Source organism: Neophocaena asiaeorientalis, unplaced genomic scaffold (assembly GCF_003031525.2).
Source record: "Neophocaena asiaeorientalis asiaeorientalis breed wild unplaced genomic scaffold, Neophocaena_asiaeorientalis_V1.1 scaffold521, whole genome shotgun sequence".
Classification (NCBI taxonomy): Eukaryota; Metazoa; Chordata; class Mammalia; order Artiodactyla; family Phocoenidae; genus Neophocaena; species Neophocaena asiaeorientalis.
The window spans coordinates 1944892-1969857 of record NW_020174712.1 but is presented as its reverse complement, the minus strand read 5'-3'; the positions used below and the strand labels follow the sequence as shown (position 1 = coordinate 1969857).

Genomic DNA, 24966 nt, shown 5'->3' with positions numbered 1-24966 from the left:
ATACTTAGTTATGAATATAAAATTAGATACAGGGACTTGGAAGAAACCCATGCAAGTGAGAAGTCCTGTTGCTTAAGCTTCTGTAACTGCCCTATAAATCCGCCTCAGCCCAGAACCCACCAGCAAACTTCCCTTTAGGTCTCATCACTCAACTCACCAGTGTGGCTAGAAGACTCCTGCCTTGAGTCCGCTTTGGTCCTAAGATAGGGTACTGTGCTGACATGCAGGCCAGGGCACCACAATCGCAAGACCAATGTGATACAGCAGCTGGGAATCAGGCAGACAAGGTGTCTGAAACTTAGATCAGCAGAGAAAAGGAGGGGAGAGGAGAGTGAGGACAAATGACACCATCGCTAACGTTCTGACTGGTGGTGGCCACTTAGGCCAGTGATGGATCCGACGATGCCGCCTCCCGCCCCGCCTCCACTTCACTCGTACCTCCCCCGCTTCCCAGCGTCCACCTGCTGAGGTCCAAGTACCTGCTCCCTTGCAGGAAACTGGCATATTGCACTGTCTGTTGAGAGTGAAGCAATATGGTGATTGCGCACTATATATTATATCATTTCATATCACATATATCATATATATCGTATCATGTCATATTACATTTTGTATGTATCCCACAAATACACACACACACACATTTGTTTGTGTAAATCAAAACTAAGAGTCAACCAGTTAGCAAGGGCCACCTGGTATTTCATCCTATGGCTTAAGAAGCAGAGAGAAGCCATAAGAACGGAAAGGAAGAACGCCTATCGACAATGACTTGAACAGCTTTTTAAAAATATATAATTATTTCAAAAGGGAGATTTGAGGTAATTTTAAAATACTTGATGCAGAAATTTTTTTTAAAGAAGGAAATCAGAAGGAAGATAATAGGTTGAGAAAAAATAAAATCAGTTCTGAAGGACTAGTGTTAACCCCCTAAATGGAGAGACTGTCAGTGTTACCTCATTTCGCTTTAATTAGTAATAATGGGTATTATAAGACTAATCTTCACTTATCATGCCTGGCTCATTAGATACTATAGAATGACTCCTCCCCCGGAGATTCAATGAAGTGAACGTAAAGTTATTTTGCCTTTCGCACATATAAAAAATCTGTCAAGAAAAATTTCTTTTTAAAATGTTGGTTGGCAACAATAATAATAGCCATCTTGGATTAAGTATCTCCTAGTTACCATTTCTGTTTCTCTCCATGACTCTGCATTGTAGATATTGCTAGTCCTGAAAATCACTTACCATAACATAGAATGGAACACAAGGTGGTTCTGAGCTTCCTAGCCGCCAACTCAGAGAAGAAAGTGCAATCAGTTATATCAGTGTAACTTACGGTGTCTGTAACATAAAAACACAAATGTTTCTTTAGAAAATCATGCCGGTCCCTGGTCCTGAGAGAAATTTAGGTATTTTTTAGTCAATCTTTTGCGGTACCTTAGTTTTCTAGACTGAATACCTTAATCATTTTACTCCTGTCTTCAAATTTACGGATTTTTATTTTTAAGATTCGTATATGAAAATTTTAATTTCTGAGCCTACTTAGATTTAATACTGGGGTTTTATCTCTTTATCTTCTGAAAAATCCTAAAAATGAGTGCCCATTCTTTCCCTGCTGTCTTAGACTTTTTTCTTTTACATCTCTCTGTTGTTTATTATACCTACTTGACTATAGAGAATTGAAAGTGCCGTTCTAGATCCCTGTCCCTGCACTGTGCCAGCACTATTAATCTCCCACATTCTTATTTGCAAAATCTCTCCCCACATGGTAAAAGATCATTGTGTTTGCTCTGGAGCCTAAATACCAGTGCACAGCCCGGGTGAGGATGTTCCTGTGCTGGATTGCACTTTGCATCTGCAGCAGGGCGAATTCTCAGCCCTGAAAGCAACTTCTCTGGGTCCAGGTTTGGATAGCAGATGAGTCTTTTTTTTTTTTTTTTTTTCTGGCTTTGACATGATTAGGAAAACAGCCGAGTCAGGACAAATCGATGCTGGTTGGGGCCAATAAAATAGAATCCCACCTCCTCTTCCTTTTTCCCTACAACCACCATCCCGTAAACATACAAGATTTGAGTTCCTTGGCAAAAATGCCATTCCCATATAGACACCAACGTTTTGCCACCAATTTAAGTTTTGCAGACTCTGAGGCAGCTGCTCTAACAGGAAGATGCAACCGAGTTCTTTTTTTTTTTTTTCTTAATGGTCACTTGGAGGGCTATCACTGAAAAAGATAAAGATAGGGAAACCTATTGACTTTGTCACCTGGAATTGCACAAGCATCCAGCGTGATGGCTGGCATCATACAAGAAGCTCCCTGCCCAGTGGCTCCCCCAGTTTGTTTCTCACTGTGCTCCTTAGTATACAGACTAGATTTCCAACTACTGCCAGTCCCTTCTCTGGCCTCCCCTCCTGCAGGGGCAGAAACCTGAAGGTGTTCATCTTCCCAGAGGACTAACCATGAAGAGGCAAAAGACACAGGCCACCTGCCTAGGTTAAGCCCCAGCCTGTCACACCTGCCAAGCTCCTTTCTTCAAGGATGGAAACAGGGCTTCCTAAATGGAGGCCCCACCCCTCTGTCTCCCTGAGACCTGGTCACCATCCCCTGTAAACACTCTCTTTGCTTTTCCTTGCCAGGGGATGAGGGTCACGCTCTTCACGGAAGCATCTGAGCCCAGCACAAGGTGGTCTCACTCTCCCAGCCCATGTGGTTTTCTCACAGTCCTTTTCACTCACCCAGGCTCTGCACCCATCCCTCCACCAGGGGGCACTTGGAAAGGGGCTGGGGCAGACTGAGGTTTTCACAATGGCTAGCGTGGTCCGCGGGCCCTCAGGAGGCAGGTCCAGTGATGTTAAATGTCCTTGGCATGTGGGATAGGTAGGAACAACAGAGCAAAATGCAAAGTGGAGAAATTCTGTGGGTAGTTTCCACCATACTCAAGTACATTCTTCCCAAATCCACATACCTAAAAAAATCACTCATCTGCTAAATTCAACAGACATCTGCTGAGTGCCCGCTCCATGTAACCTACCAAAGTTCTGACTCCAATGAGAGCCAGGAGCCCCTGGGAGCTCCCTCACGGAGCTCACAGCCCAGGAAAGGAGCCAAATATGAAATAAGCACGCGTGCCATACAAAGGAATCAGCGTGCAGTTACAAAGCGCACTGCGTTATAATGCGGAAAGAGTGTCATGAAAGAGACGGTCTGGGAGGAGAGGAAGCCTGACTCAGATGAGGGGCAGAAGGTCTCTGACAAAGTGACCTCCAGGCTGGAACTTGAAGGATGAGTGGCCGTCAATGGGGCAGGGAGAAGGGGTTGCTTTCCTGGCCGACGGAGTGGGATACTGGAGGAATCTGAGGCAGGAAAGGGCCTTGAGAATTAGAGGAACTGAAAGGATGGACCCAGCGGCACGTGTGGGGAGTGAGGAGAGGGACAGCGACACGTCTGAGGCTGCCCAGGGCAGCGGGGCCTGAGCAGGCCCAGCCACGGGCAAGACTTCAAGTCCCACCTTAAGTGCAAGGCAAAACCATCGGGAATTTCAACAAGGGGGGAGCGCGCTCCATAATCCTTGGGATACTGTAACGCACAACTCACAAGGAAAACAAGAGTCTGAGCAACTGAGGCTGTGAGCAGTCCCCTCCAGTTATTATATTTCTTGTGCCTGCCCACTAAATACAGAGACCATCAGTGTTTTTTCATACACCTCTCCTTAGTGACAGTGAGTGCTGTAAAATCAATCTTTATTTATCACGGATCATTAGAACCTTTAGAATGAGCTCGCCACTACCACCGCCCAAAAGTTTCAATGACACATGCATCCAGTTATTGTGCATTTTTCAGATAATAAATATATCTAGAAAATTGTCTTTTAAAAATGTTGGTCGCGCTTCCCTGGTGGCGCAGTGGTTGAGAGTCTGCCTGCCGATGCAAGGGACGGGGGGGTTCGTGCCCTGGTCCGGGAGGATCCCACGTGCCGCGGAGCGGCTGGGCCCGTGAGCCATGGCCGCTGAGCCTGCGCGTCTGGAGGCTGTGCTCCGCAACGGGAGAGGCCAGAGCAGTGAGAAGCCCGTGTACCGAAAAAAAAAAAAAATGTTGATCAACAACAACAGCAGTAATAATAGCACCTTGAATTAAGTGTCTCCTGCTTACTGTTTCTGTATTGTGGACGTTATCCCAATTTTACTGAGTTAAGTGAGGCTCAGAGTTTTAAATGTCTTGACTAAGGTCCCAGAGCTAGGAGGGAGTGACAAAGAATTACAACCCAGATGTAACCGTTAAGCACGAAGTCCATCCAGTTCTCCAAAGAGCCTTCAAATCTTCCACTAAAATGTTCAAGGTATTTCTGATTTCGTGGATTGGAATCATGGACTCACCCTTCTGATTCCTAGTGGGGTCTGGAGATAAGTCTCAGCTCCTTCACAGCAGTTCTAACGTTGGCATTCATTTTTTTCTTGCTTTTGTCACAATGCAAAAAACTCTTCCTAACCAGCCCTCTCCTTTCCTCTCACCAACATGGGAGATTTGCACATAATTGAACCAGAATTTTCATATTTGTGAAAATGCTTTTTCTAATGCAAGACTCAAGCGTCAGGTGTCAAGTGGTTGGATCCCAACGTACTTCATGCTCTCCTGACCTGCTCTCCACACCTGTACTCAGTGGGTTCTGGTACCATCAATAGCCCAATAAACCATCAGTAGAATCCAGAGTGCCTTCTCCTTCCTGACTCCCGCCTGTTTTTTAAGCCCAACTCAGATACCATCTCTTCCATGAAATACCCAGCTCTTCCCTAATTTCCTCCATCTTGGAATCTCACAAAACCCTGAATCACTCCCCAGGTGCTGCACTTGTCTGTCTGCTTTTGAACTCTTCCTTCCTGGGGTGGAAGCTCCCTGAGGGCAGGTCTGTGGCATCTTGACCTTCGTTTTCCTCTGTGGAGCCTAGTACACGGCAGAAACTCGGTACATATTTGTGATATATGAATTAAGAGATGAATTCATAAATATTGAGAGAGTTGGTTCTTGATTACTTGTTGACAGGTTGTTTATTTTGTAGGTTAGTAAATCAGTGACCAAGTAGACAGAGAGGAAAGCTGAGTCAGGCCTTTAACTTTGGCTAATTATTAGTAGCCCTAGAAGAGATTTCAACAGGTAAAAAGATGTTAAACCACTAATGGCAATTGTCCTAGCTTCCGTTAGCCCACAGCTGGAGCCCAAGGGCGGCGGATACATCAGCTCTCCCCAGGCCCTACTCAGCTCCAGGGGCTAATTCCTGCGGCCTCTCCTGAACAGTGTCCACTTCATGCCACTGTGCTCAGAAAGTCAGCCAGATGCAGCCGGAAGCTGGTGAAAGACTGTGAGACAGGGCGCTTCATCGTTGATCTTCTGGGCTCTTGTCTGAGTGGAGGGAAATGCGGCAAATTCAGGCCCAAGCTTCCAAGGGAGGCCCAAATTTGTCTCCAGAGGAAAGATTTACTTTGAAAATTGGCAAAGGATATGAAATGCCGGGCTCAATTCTAAGGCCTGGGGTTGAATGGCAGTTGGGCCCGAACCCAAAATATTTGGGGAAATCAAGACAAGCTGGAGAACGTGGCTTCCGAGTTTTAGTGGCAGCTGGAGTGGTTTTGTCCAGGCCCAAGTAATGGAGCTTCAGGAAGCTGGTGTTGGGGGCTGGAAGCTGCTTGCTTTCTGGGGGTGACTAGGGTCATTGGTATGCACTGTCGGAGAGCACACGGATGCCCTCCTCACTGTTGGCACGCTTCAGTAAACACGGTCCGGGGGAGAAAAGAATAAAAGAAAGCCCATCGGGCTTCCCTGGTGGCGCAGTGGTTGAGAGTCCGCCTGCCGATGCAGGGGACGCGGGTTCGCGTCCCGGTCCGGGAAGATCCCACATGCCGCGGAGCGGCTGGGCCCGTGAGCCATGGCCGCTGAGCCTGCGCGTCAGGAGCCTGTGCTCCGCAACGGGAGAGGCTGCAACAGTGAGAGGCCCGCATACCGCAAAAAAAAAAAAAAAAAAAAAAAAGAAAGCCCATCCACTCAGTGCTCTCCTCCAACACCTCCCTCCACTCCAAGGAATTCTGCTGCCCTTGGTCCCTGCTGATTTTGCTGTCATTTTCCATTTCCAGAATTAGGCTGCATGTGGCAGTGGGCTTGCCAGGGTCAGACCGGGGCCTGAGGACTGAGCAATCAAAGCCCGTCCTAGAAAGAGGCAGCCTTCTAAGACGGAGAACGAGAAACTGTTGGGGGACAAGTCTTTGCAGTGGCGCATGGCAAACACACATCTGAAGGTTCACGACCACCATTTCTGGGGGGCTCCAAGGAGTCATCCCCACAGGAAGCCCCTCGGGAGGAGGGTTTAAAATGACGATGCCACAAAACCAGAGACACGGTGCTTTGTAATAGACGCCTAGCTCGACCTTAACCCTAGCAGCAAAAGCCCAGAGCCAGGCGGACTGCGCTCCCTTCCACAAGAGTTCTAATCGAAGCCACTTCTGGTACATCACTGGGTGCCTTTTCCAGCCTGAGATGATGTGAGTTTATTGCAACGTGGAGGGCATGGGAAGTCGCTATTATAACCCTGTCCTAGGGGAATAACGTAGATTTCATTTGTATTAGGCCCCTCACACACCTTAGACAGGTGTTCACATTTTATTTATTGATTTTAATCGGACCAGATTTCAACTTTGTTCCCTTGGGCCCTAGAGGTGGGGTGAGAGGCCTCATCAAGAGAGGAGGAGGGGGCCCTCGGGTCCCTGACCCTACTCCTCGACAGGAAGTACTCTTTTAGTGGCTGACACGAGGGGTGATGGTCAAAATGTTTAACCAACAGTGAACCTGGCGCCGGCCAATGAGCCTCGATGGCAGGTGGGAAAAGCTGGTCGGCCGCCCAGGTTCCTCTTTGGAAAGCAGCCTGTGTGAGCAATTCCATGCTGGACTCTGCGCCTACCGCGGGGAGGCCCTGTGCTGTCTCTGGCAGGGAGGCCCTGCGCTGCTCTGTGGGACCCCACGAAGGGGCCTGAGGCACAGCCTCTGACCTCAGCGTGGTAACCCAGCATAACGCGAAGCGTTCTCAGGAAACGACGGATACTCACTGAACACGGCACGGGACAGATGCCAGGTGAATGACTGCCAGCGGTTTCCAGGCCAGACGATGCATCCCCGTCACCTGGGGGACGATGATTAAATAGACAAGAGTTCCTGCCTTACGGACCTGCTGAAGCCAAATACCCAAAGTGGGAGCCGGGATAAGCTCAGGGCACTGTGTGCACAGCCAGGCTTGGGATCCAGCAGTGTAGACGGTGAGTTTCAAGGGGGAAGACTGGAGAGCAGGTCACCCAGATGGAGCAGGGGGACCCAGACAAGACCCCGAACGGCACCTCTGGCCTGGGAGGGAACCCACGAAGAACGGATTACCACCTCCTTGGCTGCCCCAAGAGAAGTCATTTTGGGTACAAGGCAAGACCGGGAGTCCAGATGTTTTCCTGGAGCTGGAAAACATTTCCTGCGCCCTCAGGAGTATTCTTCTCTGTGGCTTGGTAAACATTTTCTGATCTACGCCGAGGGGAAATAGGAAGGAGGCGGTGAGAAATATCCGTGCTGATATATTTCCCAAATGCAACAGTACAAAGTGAGTAAATGACCAGACAGTTTATCGAAGCAAGTGCCTCGGCCACGTGCAGACAGACAGTAATGACTACAGACTGTTCAGGCCACCCTCTGCTTCTTCCCAGCCTTCCATCCCCGCTTCCACCCTGATCCTCGTTCCCAGTGCCACCCCCATTTCTGACTGTGCTACCGAGACATCGCAGCTCAGCAGCAGAAAGGAATCCAAAAATGGCAAGTCAAAGAGATAGGTCCAGGCAGTTGTTGAACCAACTTCATTAACTGGTTTGCTGATTTGGGGGTAAACAGTGAATGCTACTTTTTTTTTTTTTAATGCCAAGGATGAATGAGACAAAGATCTCATTCAAAGACTTGTCTCAGACAAAGACACAAGTCTTATCTCCTAAGTAATCTGGCTTCCCCAGTTCAGCAGGCTTCTGGTAGACATTTCATGGTGAGCTGGTAGTGGAGTGAGGCATTAAAATACAACGCAGGCACCAAATAAAAGAACCCAAATCTATAAACATAATAACAATCATTCCTCACAGTGAACTCTTTCTGGGTCCTTCCTGTTGGAAATGACGAACTAGTTTAGGGGCTCATGAAGGGGAGTGTCCCGGCACTGCTGTCCACCCATGTACAGAAGAGGGGTCCCGGAAGGTACTGGAAGGTGCTGAACAAATGGACTTGGTGAGGATTTTATTTGAATTGACAAGAGAGTGTTCATTACAGAGCGACCAACTTGCCCCGGTTCGCCTAGGCCTGTCCTGGTTTTCAAACAGGAAGTTTTGCATCCCTGGACCCCCTCAGTCCCCGACAAACCGGGACAGTCGGTCACCCTGTCGGACTGGCACAGCCTCGGGTAGACACCGCCTCACTCCTCCCGACAGCCTCACGGTGCTTTCTTCTCACGCTCTCCCCACGTGCGGTCACTACACAAGGTCCCCTGGCCTCGCAGGGCCTCCTCTGTGTCAGCCCTTCCGCCACTCAGAGCTCCCGGGGGCCGCTACTGCGGAGCCACAGGGCTGCCCGCGCTCTGCGCTAGAGCCTTCTGGTGGCCTCCTCACTCTCTCTCTCACACACACACACATACACAGACTCACGCTCACACACACACAGACGCTCACACACAGACTCACACTCACACAGACTCACGCTCACACACACGCTCACACACACAGATTCATGCTCACACACAGACTCACGCTCACACACTCACGCTCACACACAGACCCCTCTACCCTCGCTCTCCTGCAGGGTTCGGGCACCTCCCCGGGATGTCACCAGGCAGTGCTGTGTGGCAGCCCCTGGGCCTGGTAGGGTCAGGAGGGGTGAGGCTCAACCAGTAGCTTGAGGACCCCCTGCCTGGGGACTGAGGTCTGGGGCGCTTCACCTGCAGGGCTGCCCCTGTGTGGTATGTGTCACATGGCTGCACAGGCCTGCGCTGGGATGCTGATGTGGGGATACAGAGCCCAGTGAAATGGTGAAAGCCACCGGGAGGGGACGAGGAAGGAAATCATCCCTGCACCTCCTTGAGGTTAATTACATAATGTCATTAGATTATGTCATGTAATCCGTTCAATGACTTCGCTTCTCACATAACCAGCCAGTTTACTATTACTTTTTAAAATCAGTAAGAACAGTTGTTTCACTGGAGCAACCTGTCGTGTTAATAAGAACTGGTGGATTGACCTATGATCAGACCGATCCCCAGTTACCTTCAGGGCTGAGATTTTTTGTTGCTGTACGTTTGTAGTTGTTTAAGCTGGAATTTTAAAATCAGGCAATCAGTCCTCATCTCTCTTCCACCTGTCCCTTGGTCATGGGACACATATGTCCCATGGGGTTCATGATTAGTGACATCACCAGTGATATGTTCTACCTAGTTCTTCAGGAATCACTAAAGACTGTCTAAAGACTGGGGGGGGGGGAACAGCGTGTGATATTAGCGAACAAAGCTAAATTGGGATGTGTTGTGAGCTTTGCCACAGACAAAGAACAATAAACGGTATAAGTCAGAAATGCAGTAAGTTAATAAATATATTCCCATTGAAAACTACAAGCTACAGCTGGAGAAGGCGGGATAGGGGATGATGGCAATTCAGGAAACAGAGAGTCAATGAAACAGTGTGATTTGGAAAGCGGTAATGCCAGGGACTGATTTATGGGGTGAGACTGGATGGGTGTGCAATGCGATGTGACAGCTAAATAAGCAAAGGAGGGTTCGACCCTGCCGCACAGTACCCGAGCGCCTCGCCCCACAGCCAGTGGCATCTGCTGACCATCCCCAGCCATTTATCGAGCACCTACTGTGTTTCGGGCTTAGCGCACAGCCGGGTTATCCTCCAGAATCTCTGTGAGGCAGGTAGTATCACATCCAGCAAGGAAGCTGAAGCATGGAGAAGTTACGCAGCTTGCCCAGGATCACAGAGCTGGAAAGTGGCAAACTGGAATTCAACCCACATCCTATTCCAAAATCTCATCTCCATACTCTGAACTGGCCACCACTCAGTGAGTGAAGAGGCAAGGGACAGGGACAGCCCACTGTCCTGTGCTGGCAGGAGCCCTGCAGCGACCTCTGCCTATGGGGTCCTGGAAGGCACATGAAGACCAGGAGACTGTCGACCTGCGTTCCAATCCCAGCCCTGCCTCTCAACAGCTGTGTGACTTTAAAAGTGTCACTTAACCTCTCTGTGCCAAGGTAGGAAAAATAATACCATCCACAGTGGGAGGTGGTGATGATTAAGTGCACGTTGGGGGAGGCTCTTGGTGAACCGTGCAGCACACAAGATACACGTGTTGTTACGAGTCTTGTGAGACAACCTGTAAATCCCTGGTCCTTGAGCTCTTCTGCTTCCAGGAGGTAGTCAGTTCTACCTCCTGCATTTGGAAAACTTGTAATATTAAACCCTGTGCTGAGCAAGATGACTAGAATATCGGAAATGAAGGCTTAGTCCGCCAAGGAGGGCTCGGGTTGTGTCCAACTGGCTGCAGCCTCCTTAGGATTTGCAAAACCTCCTTTAAGCTTGTTGTCTCTCGAGTAAGCAGCAGCAGTCTAAGAAAATTTAGTTTTGCAGGAAAGAAGGGTGACAGGGCAGTGACAGTTCTGGAAGCCATCCTCAGTGAAGAATGGTCGAAGCAAGTGAAGATACCAAGGCCTGGAGCAGAGGAACACGGGTGCTATCTTCAAATGTTGACCAAATGGAGAGGAGGGGACTAATACGTTCCGAGTCACCCCCCGGGGTGGAGCTGGAAGAAAGGAGGACGGGTGGTTCCTGCAGTGGGCGCCCCTGGGATTGTGGGAAGCCAGCTGCCTCGGGGCTTCCGTGCTGTACTAAAGAAACAAAGTGATTCGATTAGACGCTGTGTTTTCCAGCAATAATTCTCCCATAGCAATTGGGTGTCCTACCATTCGATTCAATTCTGACATCACCCCAAGTTAGAGCAGACACACACTTCAAGGGGTTCCGTCCCACAAGACTGCCTGCACATGTGAATTCTGACCGCAAGTCTTGGGTCCTCAGGATGCCCGCTCTTGTGTCCGACTTGGCTACAAATTTGAGGGTTCTCACAACCCCCCTTCAGGTTCGATAATTCACTGGGATGAATCACAGCACTCAGAAAGGTGCTATACTTATGATTACAATCTTATTACAAAGGATGCTACTCAGGGACAGGCAAATGGAAGAGATGCACAGGGCAAAGTATGCGGGTGAGTGGTGCAGAGAACCCAGGCCCTTTTTGGGTTCATCACCCTCCCATCACAACAATGTCTTCATTAATCCAGAAGCTCCCTGGACTACGCTGTCCCCGGGGTTTTATCTGGGGTTCCATTGCGATGGCATGGGTCATTAAATCATGGCCACATTGCTGAGCTCAATCTTCGAGGTCAGAGGATGTGGCTGAAAGTTCTAACCCTCTCATCCTGTGGTTGGTTCCTCAGGTGACCAGGTGATCCTGAAGCTATGTAGCTCCCTACCCCAGCGAGTCATCTCATTAGCATAAACTCAGGTATCAGAGCAAGGGGCTCATTTCGAATAACTAAACACGCCCATCACTCAGGAAATTCCAAGGGTCTAGGCATTCTGGGCCAGGGAACCCGGGACAAAGCCCAACTATATTTTTTATTATACCACAGGTAGACTTTCACGTCCCTTCTGTCTCTGACATGCTATACTTAGTGACTCTAAAACTGCTTACGAGGTTCAGTCCAGCCCGACATAAGAAGATACCTTCAGAACTAGAGCTCTTTGGCAATTCAATGGGCGGTCTCCAAAGGTCTGAGCTACCTGGAGTAGGAAGTGATCCAGCTGAGGTTGGATGACCCTGACTGAGACCGCTGAGCAGGAAGTCCACTGGGTGGCAGTTTGGACCAGATGCTCACTCGTCCGGATGTCTGGACACGGGGCGATGTGAATGCCTTTTGCTTGATTGCAGAATCGAGAGACGCTTCCATTCTGGATGAACAGCACTGACAAGAGGCAAGGCTGGCAGCGCGGATGGCACGGATACGACAACGAGCTCAGGGACATGCGGGGCATCTTCCTGGCCTTCGGACCCGGTAGGAAGACACGACCGAATTCTCTTAGTCATTCCTTCCTAAGGAAGCGTCAGCCACCAGGGGCTGATGGCACTAGTAGAGCTGGAGTGATTTCTTTATGGACCCTCTTTATGAGCAAAGCTGAGCAAACCCAGCCGGTCTCCATGAAGTGTCTTCGGCTGGCTGGCTTTCAAATGCTTCTTGGTTTTGGCAAACGCAGCCAAATACCTTTCCTTGTAAGTTTTAAATCTCGAGCGCAGTGAAAAAAACGTTCCACATGTTTATGATTCATTTGTTTTACTTAATTCATCAAAATGTTCTCTCACAGCCATCTGATGTCCAGGAAGGCTTATCAGGCGCCAGGTTGCTGACAGCTGCGTGTCCTGGAGTTGACGCGATCGCTTCACAGGGTCTGACTCTTCCACAGTTCCTCCCTGGCTAGAGCACCCACCCCTGTGCAGGTCATTCGGTTTAGGGCCCACCAGAAGCTAGGATGTGCTCAAGGGCAGGCGAGGAAATGATTCTGTGACTGACTTTGAGAATAAGCCAGAATGACTCGGGCTGTCTTGGATGAAAGCAAATTTACTGTGCCTTCCTTGACCTACATTCCCAGGGCAGGGAGAGAGGGGAGATGGAGAGAGCCTCTTTGGTTATTTGCTTTAATAAACACAGCACTGTAAATTCACATTTTAGAAAAGTTTATCAAACACTCTAAAGATCATACTACCACCTGAATACCCCCTTTTAAAAAAATAGAGTAAAAATCAGTCAACAGCCATCCACAATCAGTGGACTGGTTCATGAGCTACTAACCTTCCTTCCTGCTGTCCACACTCCTTATTAAACACAGTAAGCTTACCCCAAGATCCATATTCCAAATTCCTTTTTCTGCATGTTGATCAAAATGTTTCAGCCCATGAAAGTCCATGCTTTCCTTTCAAATTATAGGTTAGAGATCACGCCTGGAAGCCCTGCCCTTCTCCTTGATGTAACAGGACAGAGAAATGTGTCAGCCCCCTTCATTCCATCCACCTCAGGTCACTCTACCTACCACAAGATAGCTGCTGAGAACTGCAAGGTGCCAGCTTCTGCACCCTCCTTGGGCACCTCTGGGAGCCTGAGCTTAGGGAACATGTCGGTCCAAATCATTGCCCATGTGTCATCCAGGTTCCCGTGTCCTTAAGTAAGCGTCAGCACCAGTGGCAGCAAACATTTATGGAGCACAACTGGGGTCATGACACTGGCCTAAGAGAGTTCAGAGGACGCCCCAGCATGACGCCATCAACTGATAACAGTTAACAGGCCCTCCCTGTTAGCCAGGCCCCGGGCTAGAGCTGCGCAGCTCAAAAGCCAAGTGAATTCAGGATGGAGCCTTGAGGATGTTGAGGTGACAGCTGCTAGATCAGGTTAGAGACGCTCCAGGGCCATGGCCTTCATATGGGGGAACATTAGCCAGCAGGGCTTTCATTCAAAGACATCGCCTCCTCTTTCCCCAGAAGAGAGGGATCAGATCATGAATGCGAAACAGTTGTCGGTTGGAGTGTTTACGAGTAAGAGTCTCGGGAGATTTTAAAGCAGAAGCACGTCTAGCGTCAAACCGAAAACTTTAAACAAAGTACCCAAAGCTGCAATAGCTTAAATTCAGTGGGGAGATTTTGTCCATTATCAAAGGCCTCCATCATACGTTCCTTTAAAACTAAAAGCCTAAGTCTTTTATAGACAGAAAGACGACCCCTGATGAAACTGGACTGGGCTAATTGCAAAAATGTTTCCAGGCAGATACAGCCTTGAGAGCCTCCCACAAACCATCACGTTTCTGGCTGTAATTCTCATGAAAGATTGAACAGCTTTACGCACTGACTGTTTACTCAGAAGAAAATTTAAGAGCGAGGCCTTTAATAGCTATCTAGCTGCACTTTGAGATAAAGGTACATCCCTCCTGATTAATTGTAGGTACTTCTCGCTCATGGAAGGACGCTGAGCATCGCTGCGGCTGCCCCGATACAGCTTTAGAAGTCAGTAAGTCTGGTCCAGCTAAGAGAAAGGGAAATAATTCTGGAAGATAGCCTCTCTCTGCTTAATCCCAGTTTCTAATTTGAACAACCTAGTCTTGCTGTGGAGAACTCCACATTCGAGATAAGACAGCAGGAGTGTGACTCAGTGAGCTGCCAGCGAGCTAGCAAGCCTCACTTGGAAAGCAGCCCAAGGTGTTCAGGTACAGCGGGAGCCTCCAGAACCTTCTCTCTTTAGGAGAAACAGTTTAAATATCCAAAAAATGTAAACCCACGGAAATAACTTGGATTCCCATTCCAGGTTCACACACCATCTTGAGCTAGCAGGGCTTGTCTGGCCTCTCCCAATTGGATCAGGTATTGTTTTGCTGTTCAGGAATTTTCTAGAAGCTCTCATTCCAGTCTGGATCATCTCTGCACTGGGCCCAAAATCCCAGCCCTGTAGACCGGGAAGCCGTGAACCAGATGGAGTGGGAAAGAAACCCCAATTCTCCTTCCTGCTTACATGTACCGGATTTGACTTTGTACTTTCAACATAAAAAGATGATCTTTTCTAACATTTATTTTTTGTCAGTAGAGCTTGATCTCAAATTTTCTTGCCAAATGTTAAAGAAGGAGATGTCTGAAAGGCTGGGGACGGCTGTCTTGGATATGCTATTGTCTGCCACCCTCCCACGTGACAGGACATGGCCACCAGGTGATGTGGCAGGATGATCTCACATCCAGGTCCACGGCAAGTCAGAGGGAGGGGAGTGGCTCCCACGTCCCTGGGACAACCTTGCCACAATCAGCTGCAGCTGGTCCTCCTCTGGGGCAGCGTTACCACCACCCTCTCTAACTGTAGTGTTTTCCTTGATATTGGAAAGGTTGGCTTCCAGGGCAGCCTCTACGTTCTCCTTTCCAGGAGGTTCTGGATTTTCTAAAGTGAGTGTTTACCCTGAGGCGATGCTGACTCTTACCCTCCCTGCCCTAAAAGTAAAGTGAACCCTTCAAATAATCTATAGGGTGAATATTCTCGATCCATACTTTCCCTTGCTGGGCGTTTATTCTATTACTAATAACAGCTCCCATTTATCGAGCACACACAGAGTGGCTGGAACTAGGATTTAGGTGCCATCTCCATGCCTGTCCCCTGAGGTTACCCAGCTAGTAAGTGGCTACAGGCTGGTTGTAGAGCCCGTGAACCTCTTTATACTGAATTCAACTTTAATTCTTCAAAATGAGCAAAACCCGTCACTTGGGAATTTGCCCTGGGTCTAACATACGCTGTGGCAGAGTTTTCAGTGTATAGTCTCCTTCTGTATTTATAATTGCAGGGTTAATACAAGAGTAGAATTTGGTGTGGACACTTCTGGGCTATGTTGCTGTTTGTTTGCTCTTTAAATCAAGTATATGTGATCATTTTAGCAGAGCAATTATAAAGATTATTTTCTAAGATAGAAAACTTGGCTTTACAGCCCCCAAACTACCTGTTTTAAAAAAATATTTTTTAGAGGGACTAAAATCACACGCATGGGCCTTTATTGATGGATAAAACTCCTTCCTGAATTCAGCTTCTTAAGTTTTGGGTACTTTGTTGGAAGCTCTGGTTGGGAGCTTATGAATATTATTGAAGTCTCATACTCACTCTTTAAACACTTTTCATTCAGCATCTTTTCTGCCTCCTGTGGAGAAAGAGAGGGTCCACTTTGGACTGAAGTCCCTCCTTCAGCACCCTTACTTGCTATGCTGTGAATAGCCAGCCAGGCCCTCGGGGGCCTGTGTCCCTGTGGAGTCTGGCACAGCCTTGGGTAGAGGCACAGCCCTCTCCCTCATGAGCTCCCTTGAGCCTTCACTCAGGTCTCTAACTCCACTACCAGTTTCGTTATTTTCCCCACAGCTAAGTTACTCTATCTGCCAGTGAAAGGCTCCCAAGGAATGTGCAACTGATCTTCCAGACATACTTAGGAGACCGTTGCTATTGCTTGTAAACTAGGCACACTGAGGAAACTATATAATTTCAGGTTCCATCCAGTTCTGGGACCTCCATGTGGCAGGAAAATGGGACACATTCTTGAACTGGGGAGCACCCAGGCTAACCAGTCCCTGCCAGATAGGTGGCCTGGAAGAAGAGTATGCAGCTGGAGTGGGTCTGGGGAGCCCGGCAGGACAGTCAAACTTCTGTGACCACAGCGGCTCCGCAGGGCTTGCAGAAACGAGCAGCTTCAGATAGCCCTTGGGTCCCCAAGGAAAGCTCTGTTGTCACAAGGGAAGCACAGTTATGCACAGAGAGAGTTTGCTGTCTGATCTGTCTCAAAGAAACATCTCCACGAGCCATAGAAAGCAACCTCCTACCATAAGCTAGAACCTTCCAGATCTCCTTCCAGGTCCACAATCCCTTGGCCAGGCCCCGCGGACGAGGCGGATTTTCCAGTCCCAAGCTGCCTGGATGCTGAATGCAACTCCTCCACATCGTGACTCCATGCCTGTCTCTGCCCTGCCCAGGAGTGACTGTGACAACTCGTTTGCTTGCCTTTCCCTTTCAGATTTCAAATCCAACTTCAGAGCCGCTCCCATCAGATCCGTGGATGTCTACAACGTCATGTGCAACGTGGCAGGTGTCGCCCCCCTGCCCAACAACGGGTCCTGGTCCCGGGTGACATGCATGCTGAAGGACCCGGCCAGCTCGGCCCTGGCTGCGCGGCCGGGTGCCTGCACGTTGGCCTTGGCGCTGCTGGCGCTGCTGTCCTGAACTGCTAGCGCGGTGTGTGCCGTGCCCCACGGGGGAGGCCTGGCCGTCTCCTATTTCACTAATAGCTTCGTCAGTTCAGTCAAGGCCATACAATTGTAAATGTATTAGTCTTGGATGGTTCTATACGTAAAAGTCCCCATTTCTTAAAAAAACAAAAACAAAACCACTTTGCTTTTTCCGGAGGTAAGGAAACTCCTAGCTTTTCATTTGTTCAACTATAGGTTATTTTCTCCTTTCGTTCCGTGTACTCAGATGAACTAAGCAGGGCCTCCCCCTGTAGCGACCGGACCTTGGGCGGGTATTCCATGGAATCCCGGCCCCTCTCTGTCCCGCTCTGCACAAAGCAGGCCCCTGTCTGTGCCCTGTCTAAACCCGGGAGCCGCCCTCAGGGTCTACGGCCACCATCCCACACTGCTCCTTCCGTCTGGGACAAAGGAGGCCCACGTGAAGCAGTAGCTGCTATTTCTAACTCAGCTCGTGGGGTTTCTTCACCTTATACAAAGTCCCAGAAAGGGCATATCTGAGCTTGGCTCACCCAGCAATCAAAATCAATGGGAACTGCAGAATTCATGGAACAAAGTGAAAGATACACGTTCCTTCCCAAAGTCTGAGTGCACGAAAGTTTCTCCCTGCCTGAAAGAGCATAAGAGTTTCCAGTAGATACGGGCTTTGTGAGCCTCCTTGTATCGTGGCGTGAACATGCACACGGCAGGCGCTGGATTGCCTGTGGGAAGGCTCACTCAGAGGCTGCCTCTCTTTGGAAACCCGTACCGAGTGTAGACACTAGCGACCCCCGACATCATCACGGGCGGGGAAAGGGGTGTCTGGCTGATGATGGTGTGGACATACTTAAAGAAATCTCACGTCATTGCTTGAAATGGTGATGCAGTTAAGCGTAAGTTTGATGCACCAGTGTCCTGGAGCACTGCTTATTCAACAACCACAGCAAAGTGGACCCCTGAGTGACCAAGAATTCCAAGGAAAATGGTGGGGCACAGGGAATGGCGGCCACATGATGGAGTCAAATCCCAGTCACTAACCACTTAGCCACTGGATTAGGAAATGGTCTGGTCAAAGTGCCACCTCAGAGACCTTAAGAAACCCCGAAGAAGAGGCACTGAGCCTGAGATGAAATGTTTTTAGTTTAGTCTTCTAAGTTTGCTGTAGGAGCTCTTGTTGCAAAACAAGGGATAACTGCATTTCTATATGATCAGAGTCATATACATATATCATCACGTTAAAAATGAGTTTGCACTAAACGAGGCACGTCTGCAAATGAGGCTTTTTGTCAGGAAAGGGCAAAAGATCAGGTCTCGTCAGGACGATGAAGCCCTTATGTATTGTTTACCTTGAAAAATGAAAATGTATGCTCACCCTGATTCAGGAAGGTTGGGAACCGTTCCTGGGCCTTGCATCATGAGAGCAAAGGATCACTGCTTAAAAATGCCAAATTTACCTTCACAGAAGACTTCTAAGGATTTATGTAATGGGTCTGTAAAGTGCCAGACCATCGAATCAGCTGGGAGGCAAATCAGCCTTTGTGCCCTGGCCGGAAGCCAGTTAGTGCTTTCGGAACACTGGCGCTGGTCGTTGCAATAGGCATCTATCGTTCAAAGGTTTCTTTCTCCTTAAAGGACTGGGTTCTACTGAGTCCAGTGCGGCCCACTGTGCTCCCTTGTGAGGAAGGAGACCTAAAAGAAACCCAGTGCAGCTCACAGGGGCACAGACAGATACACAGCCTCGGATTTGTCCTTCCTGCCCCGTTCTACCAATTTTCCCCCTCCCTCGTCCTTCACATCTTCAAGTTCCATAATAAAATTTCAGATATTTGTCTGACAAAGTACAGTTGCTCAATAAGTAGTCTTGAATAGATAAATGAGAATAAGATACTTTTGGAATCATGACTATTGGTAAATAATAAAGAAAATTCAGACACTAAATGGAGAAAAAACCTTTTTACCTAAAGCAATGCATATATTTTAGTGGCTTAATTATTTGGCTAGAATTTTTTCTTTTGATGTTTGTTTTAAAGGTATGTTATTTTCCCAAGGAAAATTCTACTTCCTCTAAACGCATTTTGTCCCATCGGAACGATACCCGCTAGGACGATACACGCACCTTGTCTCCTGGATTATTTTCCCACTTCATCGCTAATTCCAGGAGGAAGGTAATTGGACTGACCTGCAAATGCCGAAGACAGATGAAAGGAATGATCTTTAAATGAAGGATAAGATGAATGGCGACTTTCCCTGCCCATAGGCCTAATGGCCAGAACCCAATTCACTTAACTTCTGAAGACTTAAACATGAGTAAGAGCAGGCCCAGGGAATTCTTCGTAGCCATCAAGAGCCCAGACTTGGGCTCAAGTCCCGGCTCTCTTTACTTTAAAAGGGCTCTTGGAAATCCACAGCAGGTCTGAATTCAGCCACAGACAGCAGTTTGCAAACTTGCTGGGACTGCAAGCGTCATCTGGCCCTCTTCCAGAGACGCAGGTTCAGAGGATCTGGCGTGGACACGACACTTCTAAGTCACGTGACTCTAAGGTCTGGGTTTGCTCTCAGGAGAGATGGGTTCTGATTTGACCTTGGTAGACCTGAGTCTCCTGACAGCAACTTCGTAATCTGCCAGTTTTTTCGGGAGCCATCAGGCTGGCATTGGCTACTGGTCCCAGCTGGGTCAGATTTCCGCCCTTCTTAAGCCAAAGCGGGTCTGTAAGCCCCAGTGATGGAGAGGCTTCTCCACACCCAAGTCCCTGTGAGTGTAAGATCCCCAACGGTGCTACCAGACAAACTCACTGTTCAAGACACACAGCTCTTTTATGAATTTTCTGTGAAAGTGTTTTACGTTTCTGTAAATATCAAGAGATTTCCAAATGTGATAGTGTGTTTAATCTTTGTAAGCAATCTGTGATAGACCAAAGTCAGCTCTTGTAAACTACTTAGTAGGAGGACGAGAGACGGTAGCCTTGACAGCCTGGTTATAAAACGTGGGAAACTTGGTCTCAGGTCTCTGCTATGGAAGTTATACTTATGTGTTGCTTTGAAATCATAAAATAGCACCTAGTGCGGTACCTCAAATGTTTCATAAATGTCCCATAAATATGTGTTGAATGAGAAAAAGAATGAATATCACTGAGGAGACTTGCTTACACAGCAGATATTCTCTCTCTTTGTCTGCAGTTCCTCAAATTAAACAAACCTTTCCGTTTTGGGTTGTTATTTTTTCTTATCACCCAACTGACAATATAATTATGCTTCGTTTCATGGACTAAGCATATTCCATCTCAAGCTTATAAACTTGACAGATGGATGGAAGGAAGGAAGGAAGGAGATTAGATTTTAAATATACTAAGCATATTTACTTTTTAAAAATAAAACAGTTTTATCGAGATTCAGTTCGCATGCAATCCTTCCCTTTACAGTATCAACTTAACGGCATCAGTATAGTCACAGAATCGTGCAACCATCACCATAATCAACTTCAGAACATTTTTATCACCCCAAAAAAGACTCCATATCCACGAGCATGTTAGCACTCACTCCCCCTTTCCCCCCACCCTGCTCCCAGGCAACCTCTAAGCTGCACTCTTATCTCTACAGATTTGCCTATTTGGAATATTTCATGAAAATGCAATAACCATGATCCCTGTGGTGGCCTGAGTCCAGTCTATAGCCAATGTTACCACTCAAACGTACTCAGTCTCTCCCAGAGCATCCTCATGGCTTCACCCCGGGAACCTGTAACAGCCCACGTGCCCCTTCTCACCAGCATCCCAGCCAGAAGGTCTACGTATCACTGTGTGTTGGCTTCCTGACAGGTCTCCTTGAGATCCTGGGGCTGGCTCCAGCTCGTTCTCCTCTCTTCCATTTGAGGGTCTCTCTCAAATGCAAGTCAGACCAGGTCACGTCCCTGCCCCAACCCCGACATTGACTCCCCCCGTCTTAATCTCACACCTGTAGCTTAATCGGGGCTGGCACCATGTCCACCCTTCTCTCTACCTGATCTCATATCACTCTCCCTTTCACTCTGTAAGCTTTTCTTGCCTTAGGGCACTTCCCTCACATCAATTTCTCCTCCTTGATTAGTACCCCCATCCTCATCTAGTAAGTGTCCCCTTGCCTTAGGACTCGGGCTAAATGTTTCCTTACACTCCTCTTGACCAGATTAGGCCTCCCGGCTGTACACTCTCTACACCAGCCGCATGCAACCCCACCCATCAAAATACTAGTAGCTGGAAGAGGCAAGTAAGGATCCTCCCCTCGAGCCTTTAGAGGGAGCACGGCACTGCTGACACCTTGATTTCAGACTTCTCGCTTCCAGAACCGTGACAGAATACATTTCTGTTGTTCTAAACCACCCAGTTTCTGGTAATTTGTTACAGGAAACTAACACACCCTTCCGATTGCTTTCGGAGTAGTCAGTCTAGTTCATCAAAGATTTCTTGAGTTCCTCCTTCACAGCAGGTACTGGGCTATGTTTTGGGGATGCATAGAGGAAAAAAGACCATTACTGTCCTCACAGAACTCACAATAGAGTCATTTCCTTTCTTCCATTTTTTAAGAAAAATTTATTTTTTATTGAAGTATAGTTGATTTACAATTTTGTGTTAGTTTCTGGTGTACAGCAAAGTGATTCATATTCATATGTGTTCCTCTTCATATTCTTTTCCATTATGGTTTATTACAAGATATTGAATATAGTTCCCTATGTCATTTCTTCCATTTTTCAACACAGTTGAATTCTCATTCCTGTAGAACAACATGTTCCAGTTGCTACGGGCAATGCATGGAGAGAATTTCAGAGAAAACAGGAGTAACACCTGTTACTGAAAGAAGGCATCAGCTCTAGAGCAGAGGAGCTGGTGTTGGGAGCCTCACCCACTGCCTCCTCTGGGATCTTGCTCTTGGCCATTTGATGTCTCCACGCCTGTCGGCTCTTTGCCTGGCCTGTGGGATTATGTGGCAGCAAAAGCAAGGCTGATCACATTACTCACCTGGTTAAAAAACCACCCTTGTCTCCCTTTCCTGTGTAATTAAATTCCAAATTCTGCTTCCCATCGTTTTCTACAGTTTGACTTCCCCCTACGTCTCTCAATGCTTCATCTCAAATTTCTCAGCACTGAATGTGCCAGTGTCAACTCTCTTACGTTGGCCCCATGTCTGGGATGGACCTTCCCACTCTCCATCTAGCAAACTTTCATTTATCCTTCAGAGCCTAGACTCTCTGTAAGGCTTTTGTGCTTTCACATTCTTTTCTTGTTTCATTTATCACAGAGCAAGTCACATTGCCTTGTAATAATTTGTTGTCAAGTGTTCTCCAACTAGGCTGCAAGTTAAGCAGAATGCCAGGATTGAATCTTCTTTTTTGGAGTCTCCAAACCAAATCTGCAGCACCAACAAAGTCTGCCACAAAATAGTTGATAATTGCCTGATGAAATGAATGAATTATGGAAGGAAGGAAGGAAGGAGGGGAAGAGGTTAGGACACTCTGGTTAGTTCACCTAAATCTGGACAGAGCTTCTCACAGTAACAATGGGTTGGAAAAGCCAGAGCTAGGAAACATTTTGTAGAAGGTAGAAGGATTTGACAGATGACTAATGTGTGACACGGGGTCCAGAGGGCAGGGGTTTCTTTTGGGGTTTCTTTTTCAACATTTCAGCGGGCCCCCTCTTTAGCCATGAACACGAGGAAGTGTAGCAGATGAGAAGAAAGGAAGAAAAGATAAATGAGCCCTGTCTTCACCATGCTTAATTCGACTTTTCAACAAGATGCTAACACAAGCCTGTACTGTCATCTCCCTACGGCTTGGAAGAGACAGAAGAAGGGGGTTCAGAGCCTTGGATGCTAAAGACGTAGCATGTGGAGAAGGAGGAAGAGTCCCAGTCACCAGCTCCCTCCCTCGCATGCCTTCTGATTCTGATCTGCCTTTGCTACTGAGAAGTGAGGAGTGGATGACAGGAGGAAGTGGAGAAAAGCCTTCAGAGGGAGGAAAGCGGTGTTTATGAAATCCCCTTCCTGGAAGAGCTGTGTTTCCACCCCTGCCCTTCTGCTGCTCAGGAAAGTCTGGCCTCAGTGTGGTGTCAGCAGGACAGGCAGGAGCTGAATTTCCACCATATTCCAGAACCAGGTGGTGTTCAGAAGGACCCCTCCACTCCCACAGTGGCATCTGGAGGGGATGGGGCAGTCTATCCACTAGAAGCCCTTGAAACTGACCAGTCAGGTCGCAATGCTGGGACAAGACCCTAAACTGAGGAGACTCTGCTGAAAGTTAAATCAAAATCCAGCAAGATAGGGACAATAGAGATGAAAGAAAGAGAAGGTCCAGATAAGCATGGCAGAAAAAAAGAGAGCCTGAAAAAAAAAAAAAAAAAGAGAGCCTGGAATTTCTAGCCAGAAATGTCATATTTTTGAATACTACATGAAAACAACAGAAGAAGATACTGTATAAAATCAGAAAGACTATCCTGCACCACATCTCCTTCTAAAGTTTAGAAAAATTAATTTCAAATAAAAATGTAAAAAGTATTGAAGTCAAATTCCATATTAAGATACTATTTTTAAATGATAATAAGGAGCAGAATAATAGTCCAACAATCAGTGAAATCGTGCCAGAAAGACCTGATCACAAAGCAGACTGAAACCATGACTTACTATTTCAAGATGAGCCAAAATACATTAAGAAAACAATATGAAAGAACAACATAAATCAAATTATAAGAAGGCAGAAAGGGTTGAACTCAAGAAAGAATAAGATATAAAAATAATTTCAGAAATAAAATCTAAGCTAGATGGATCAGAGAGTTAATAATCACAACAGATAATGCCTTAGGAGGAATAGAAGGTAAAAGGGAGGGTTAAAAAATCAAAATTAAAAAATTAATAAAAAAGACTCAAGAGAAAGTGACAAATACTGAAGACAAGTAAAGAACACTGAATATACAGTAACACGAATCCAAGAAGAAGAAAACCAAAGCAAAGGAATAGAATAAATATTAAAACTGTAATGCAAGGAAACCTTTTTGAAATTAAAAAGTTAACACTATATACTGAAAGAATACTTCACATATCTGAGACTGTCAACCAGAACCACTAATATCAAACCCACAAATTACTGGATTTTAAGACCAAGAAAAAATCCTTTGGGCATCTAAGCAAAAAGATGACGTGATTTATAATAAAAATGCCTTTTCCAACACAATAGGACAGAAGAAAATGGACTAACATATTTGAGATACTAATGAAAAGAAAATGCAAGTCAAGGATTTTTATATCCAGCAAAACTGACTTTCAAGTATGAAAGGTTCAAATTGTTATCAATAGGAAAGAATTCAGGAAATACTGTGCCCACGAGTCTTTTCTGATGAATCTATTAGAGCACAAGCTTCAGACAATCAAACTGACCAGGGACACATGGACATAAGGCCTAGTGATGAACATGAAATAAACAGTTATTACAGAACAAGGGAGAGAGGGCAGTGTGCAGTGTCTATGTGCTTTGGCAATGTAGATATGGTATAACTTTTTAAGTGGAGGGAAGATAAATGGGGAGAGACTTTGCAAAAAAAAAAACAAATTAACTCTTGTCAGTAGTCTTATTGGTGGTGGGAATATCTGTACTCTTGTCCTGAGACTATTGTGTAAGTAATGTAGAGTAAAGCATGAGAGTTAATATGGGATATTCTAATTATATCATTCCTGTGTCATTGAGAACCAGGATTTGCAGAGTGGAAGAAAAGAGATGCAGATATAAACTGGAAGAGGGTATATAAAACTCCTATGTCCTGAACTTGAATTAGAAATATCATTGTACAACATGGGGAATATATCCCATTTTTATAATGACTATAAATGGAGTATAACCTTTAAAAATTATGAGTCACTATATTGTACACCTGTAACATATAATACTGTACACCAACTATACTTCAATTTAAAAAATTATAATTTTCAAAAAGTGATGTGGAAAGTAAAAAAAAAGAAATGTCAATAAAAACTCTTAGAGATTTTATCTTTAAATATATATTTTCTAGCTCTAACTGCTAAAAAGACTTAGAAACAATTATATATCCAGTAGTATTCCTAGTATCC

The 24966-nt window shown here is 46.8% G+C and overlaps 1 protein-coding gene across 6 annotated transcripts in view; it reads left to right on the top strand.

Annotated features, from left to right (window-relative positions):
* ENPP6 (ectonucleotide pyrophosphatase/phosphodiesterase 6) overlaps positions 1-22049 on the top strand; it is a 99438-nt gene extending 77389 nt beyond the window's left edge. The window contains exons 7-8 of one of the 6 annotated variants that reach the window (XM_024759974.1): positions 12034-12157; positions 21634-22049. In XM_024759974.1, coding sequence (XP_024615742.1) covers positions 12034-12157; positions 21634-21695 — 186 coding nt within the window. In that variant the 3' untranslated portion in view covers positions 21696-22049. Of the gene's footprint in view, positions 1-12033; positions 12424-12464; positions 12961-16673; positions 20087-21613 lie in introns of those variants that run through there. The other 5 variants (XM_024759976.1, XM_024759973.1, XM_024759975.1 and 2 more) reach the window with 5 other exon arrangements.
* The last annotated feature ends 2917 nt before the right edge of the window (positions 22050-24966 follow it).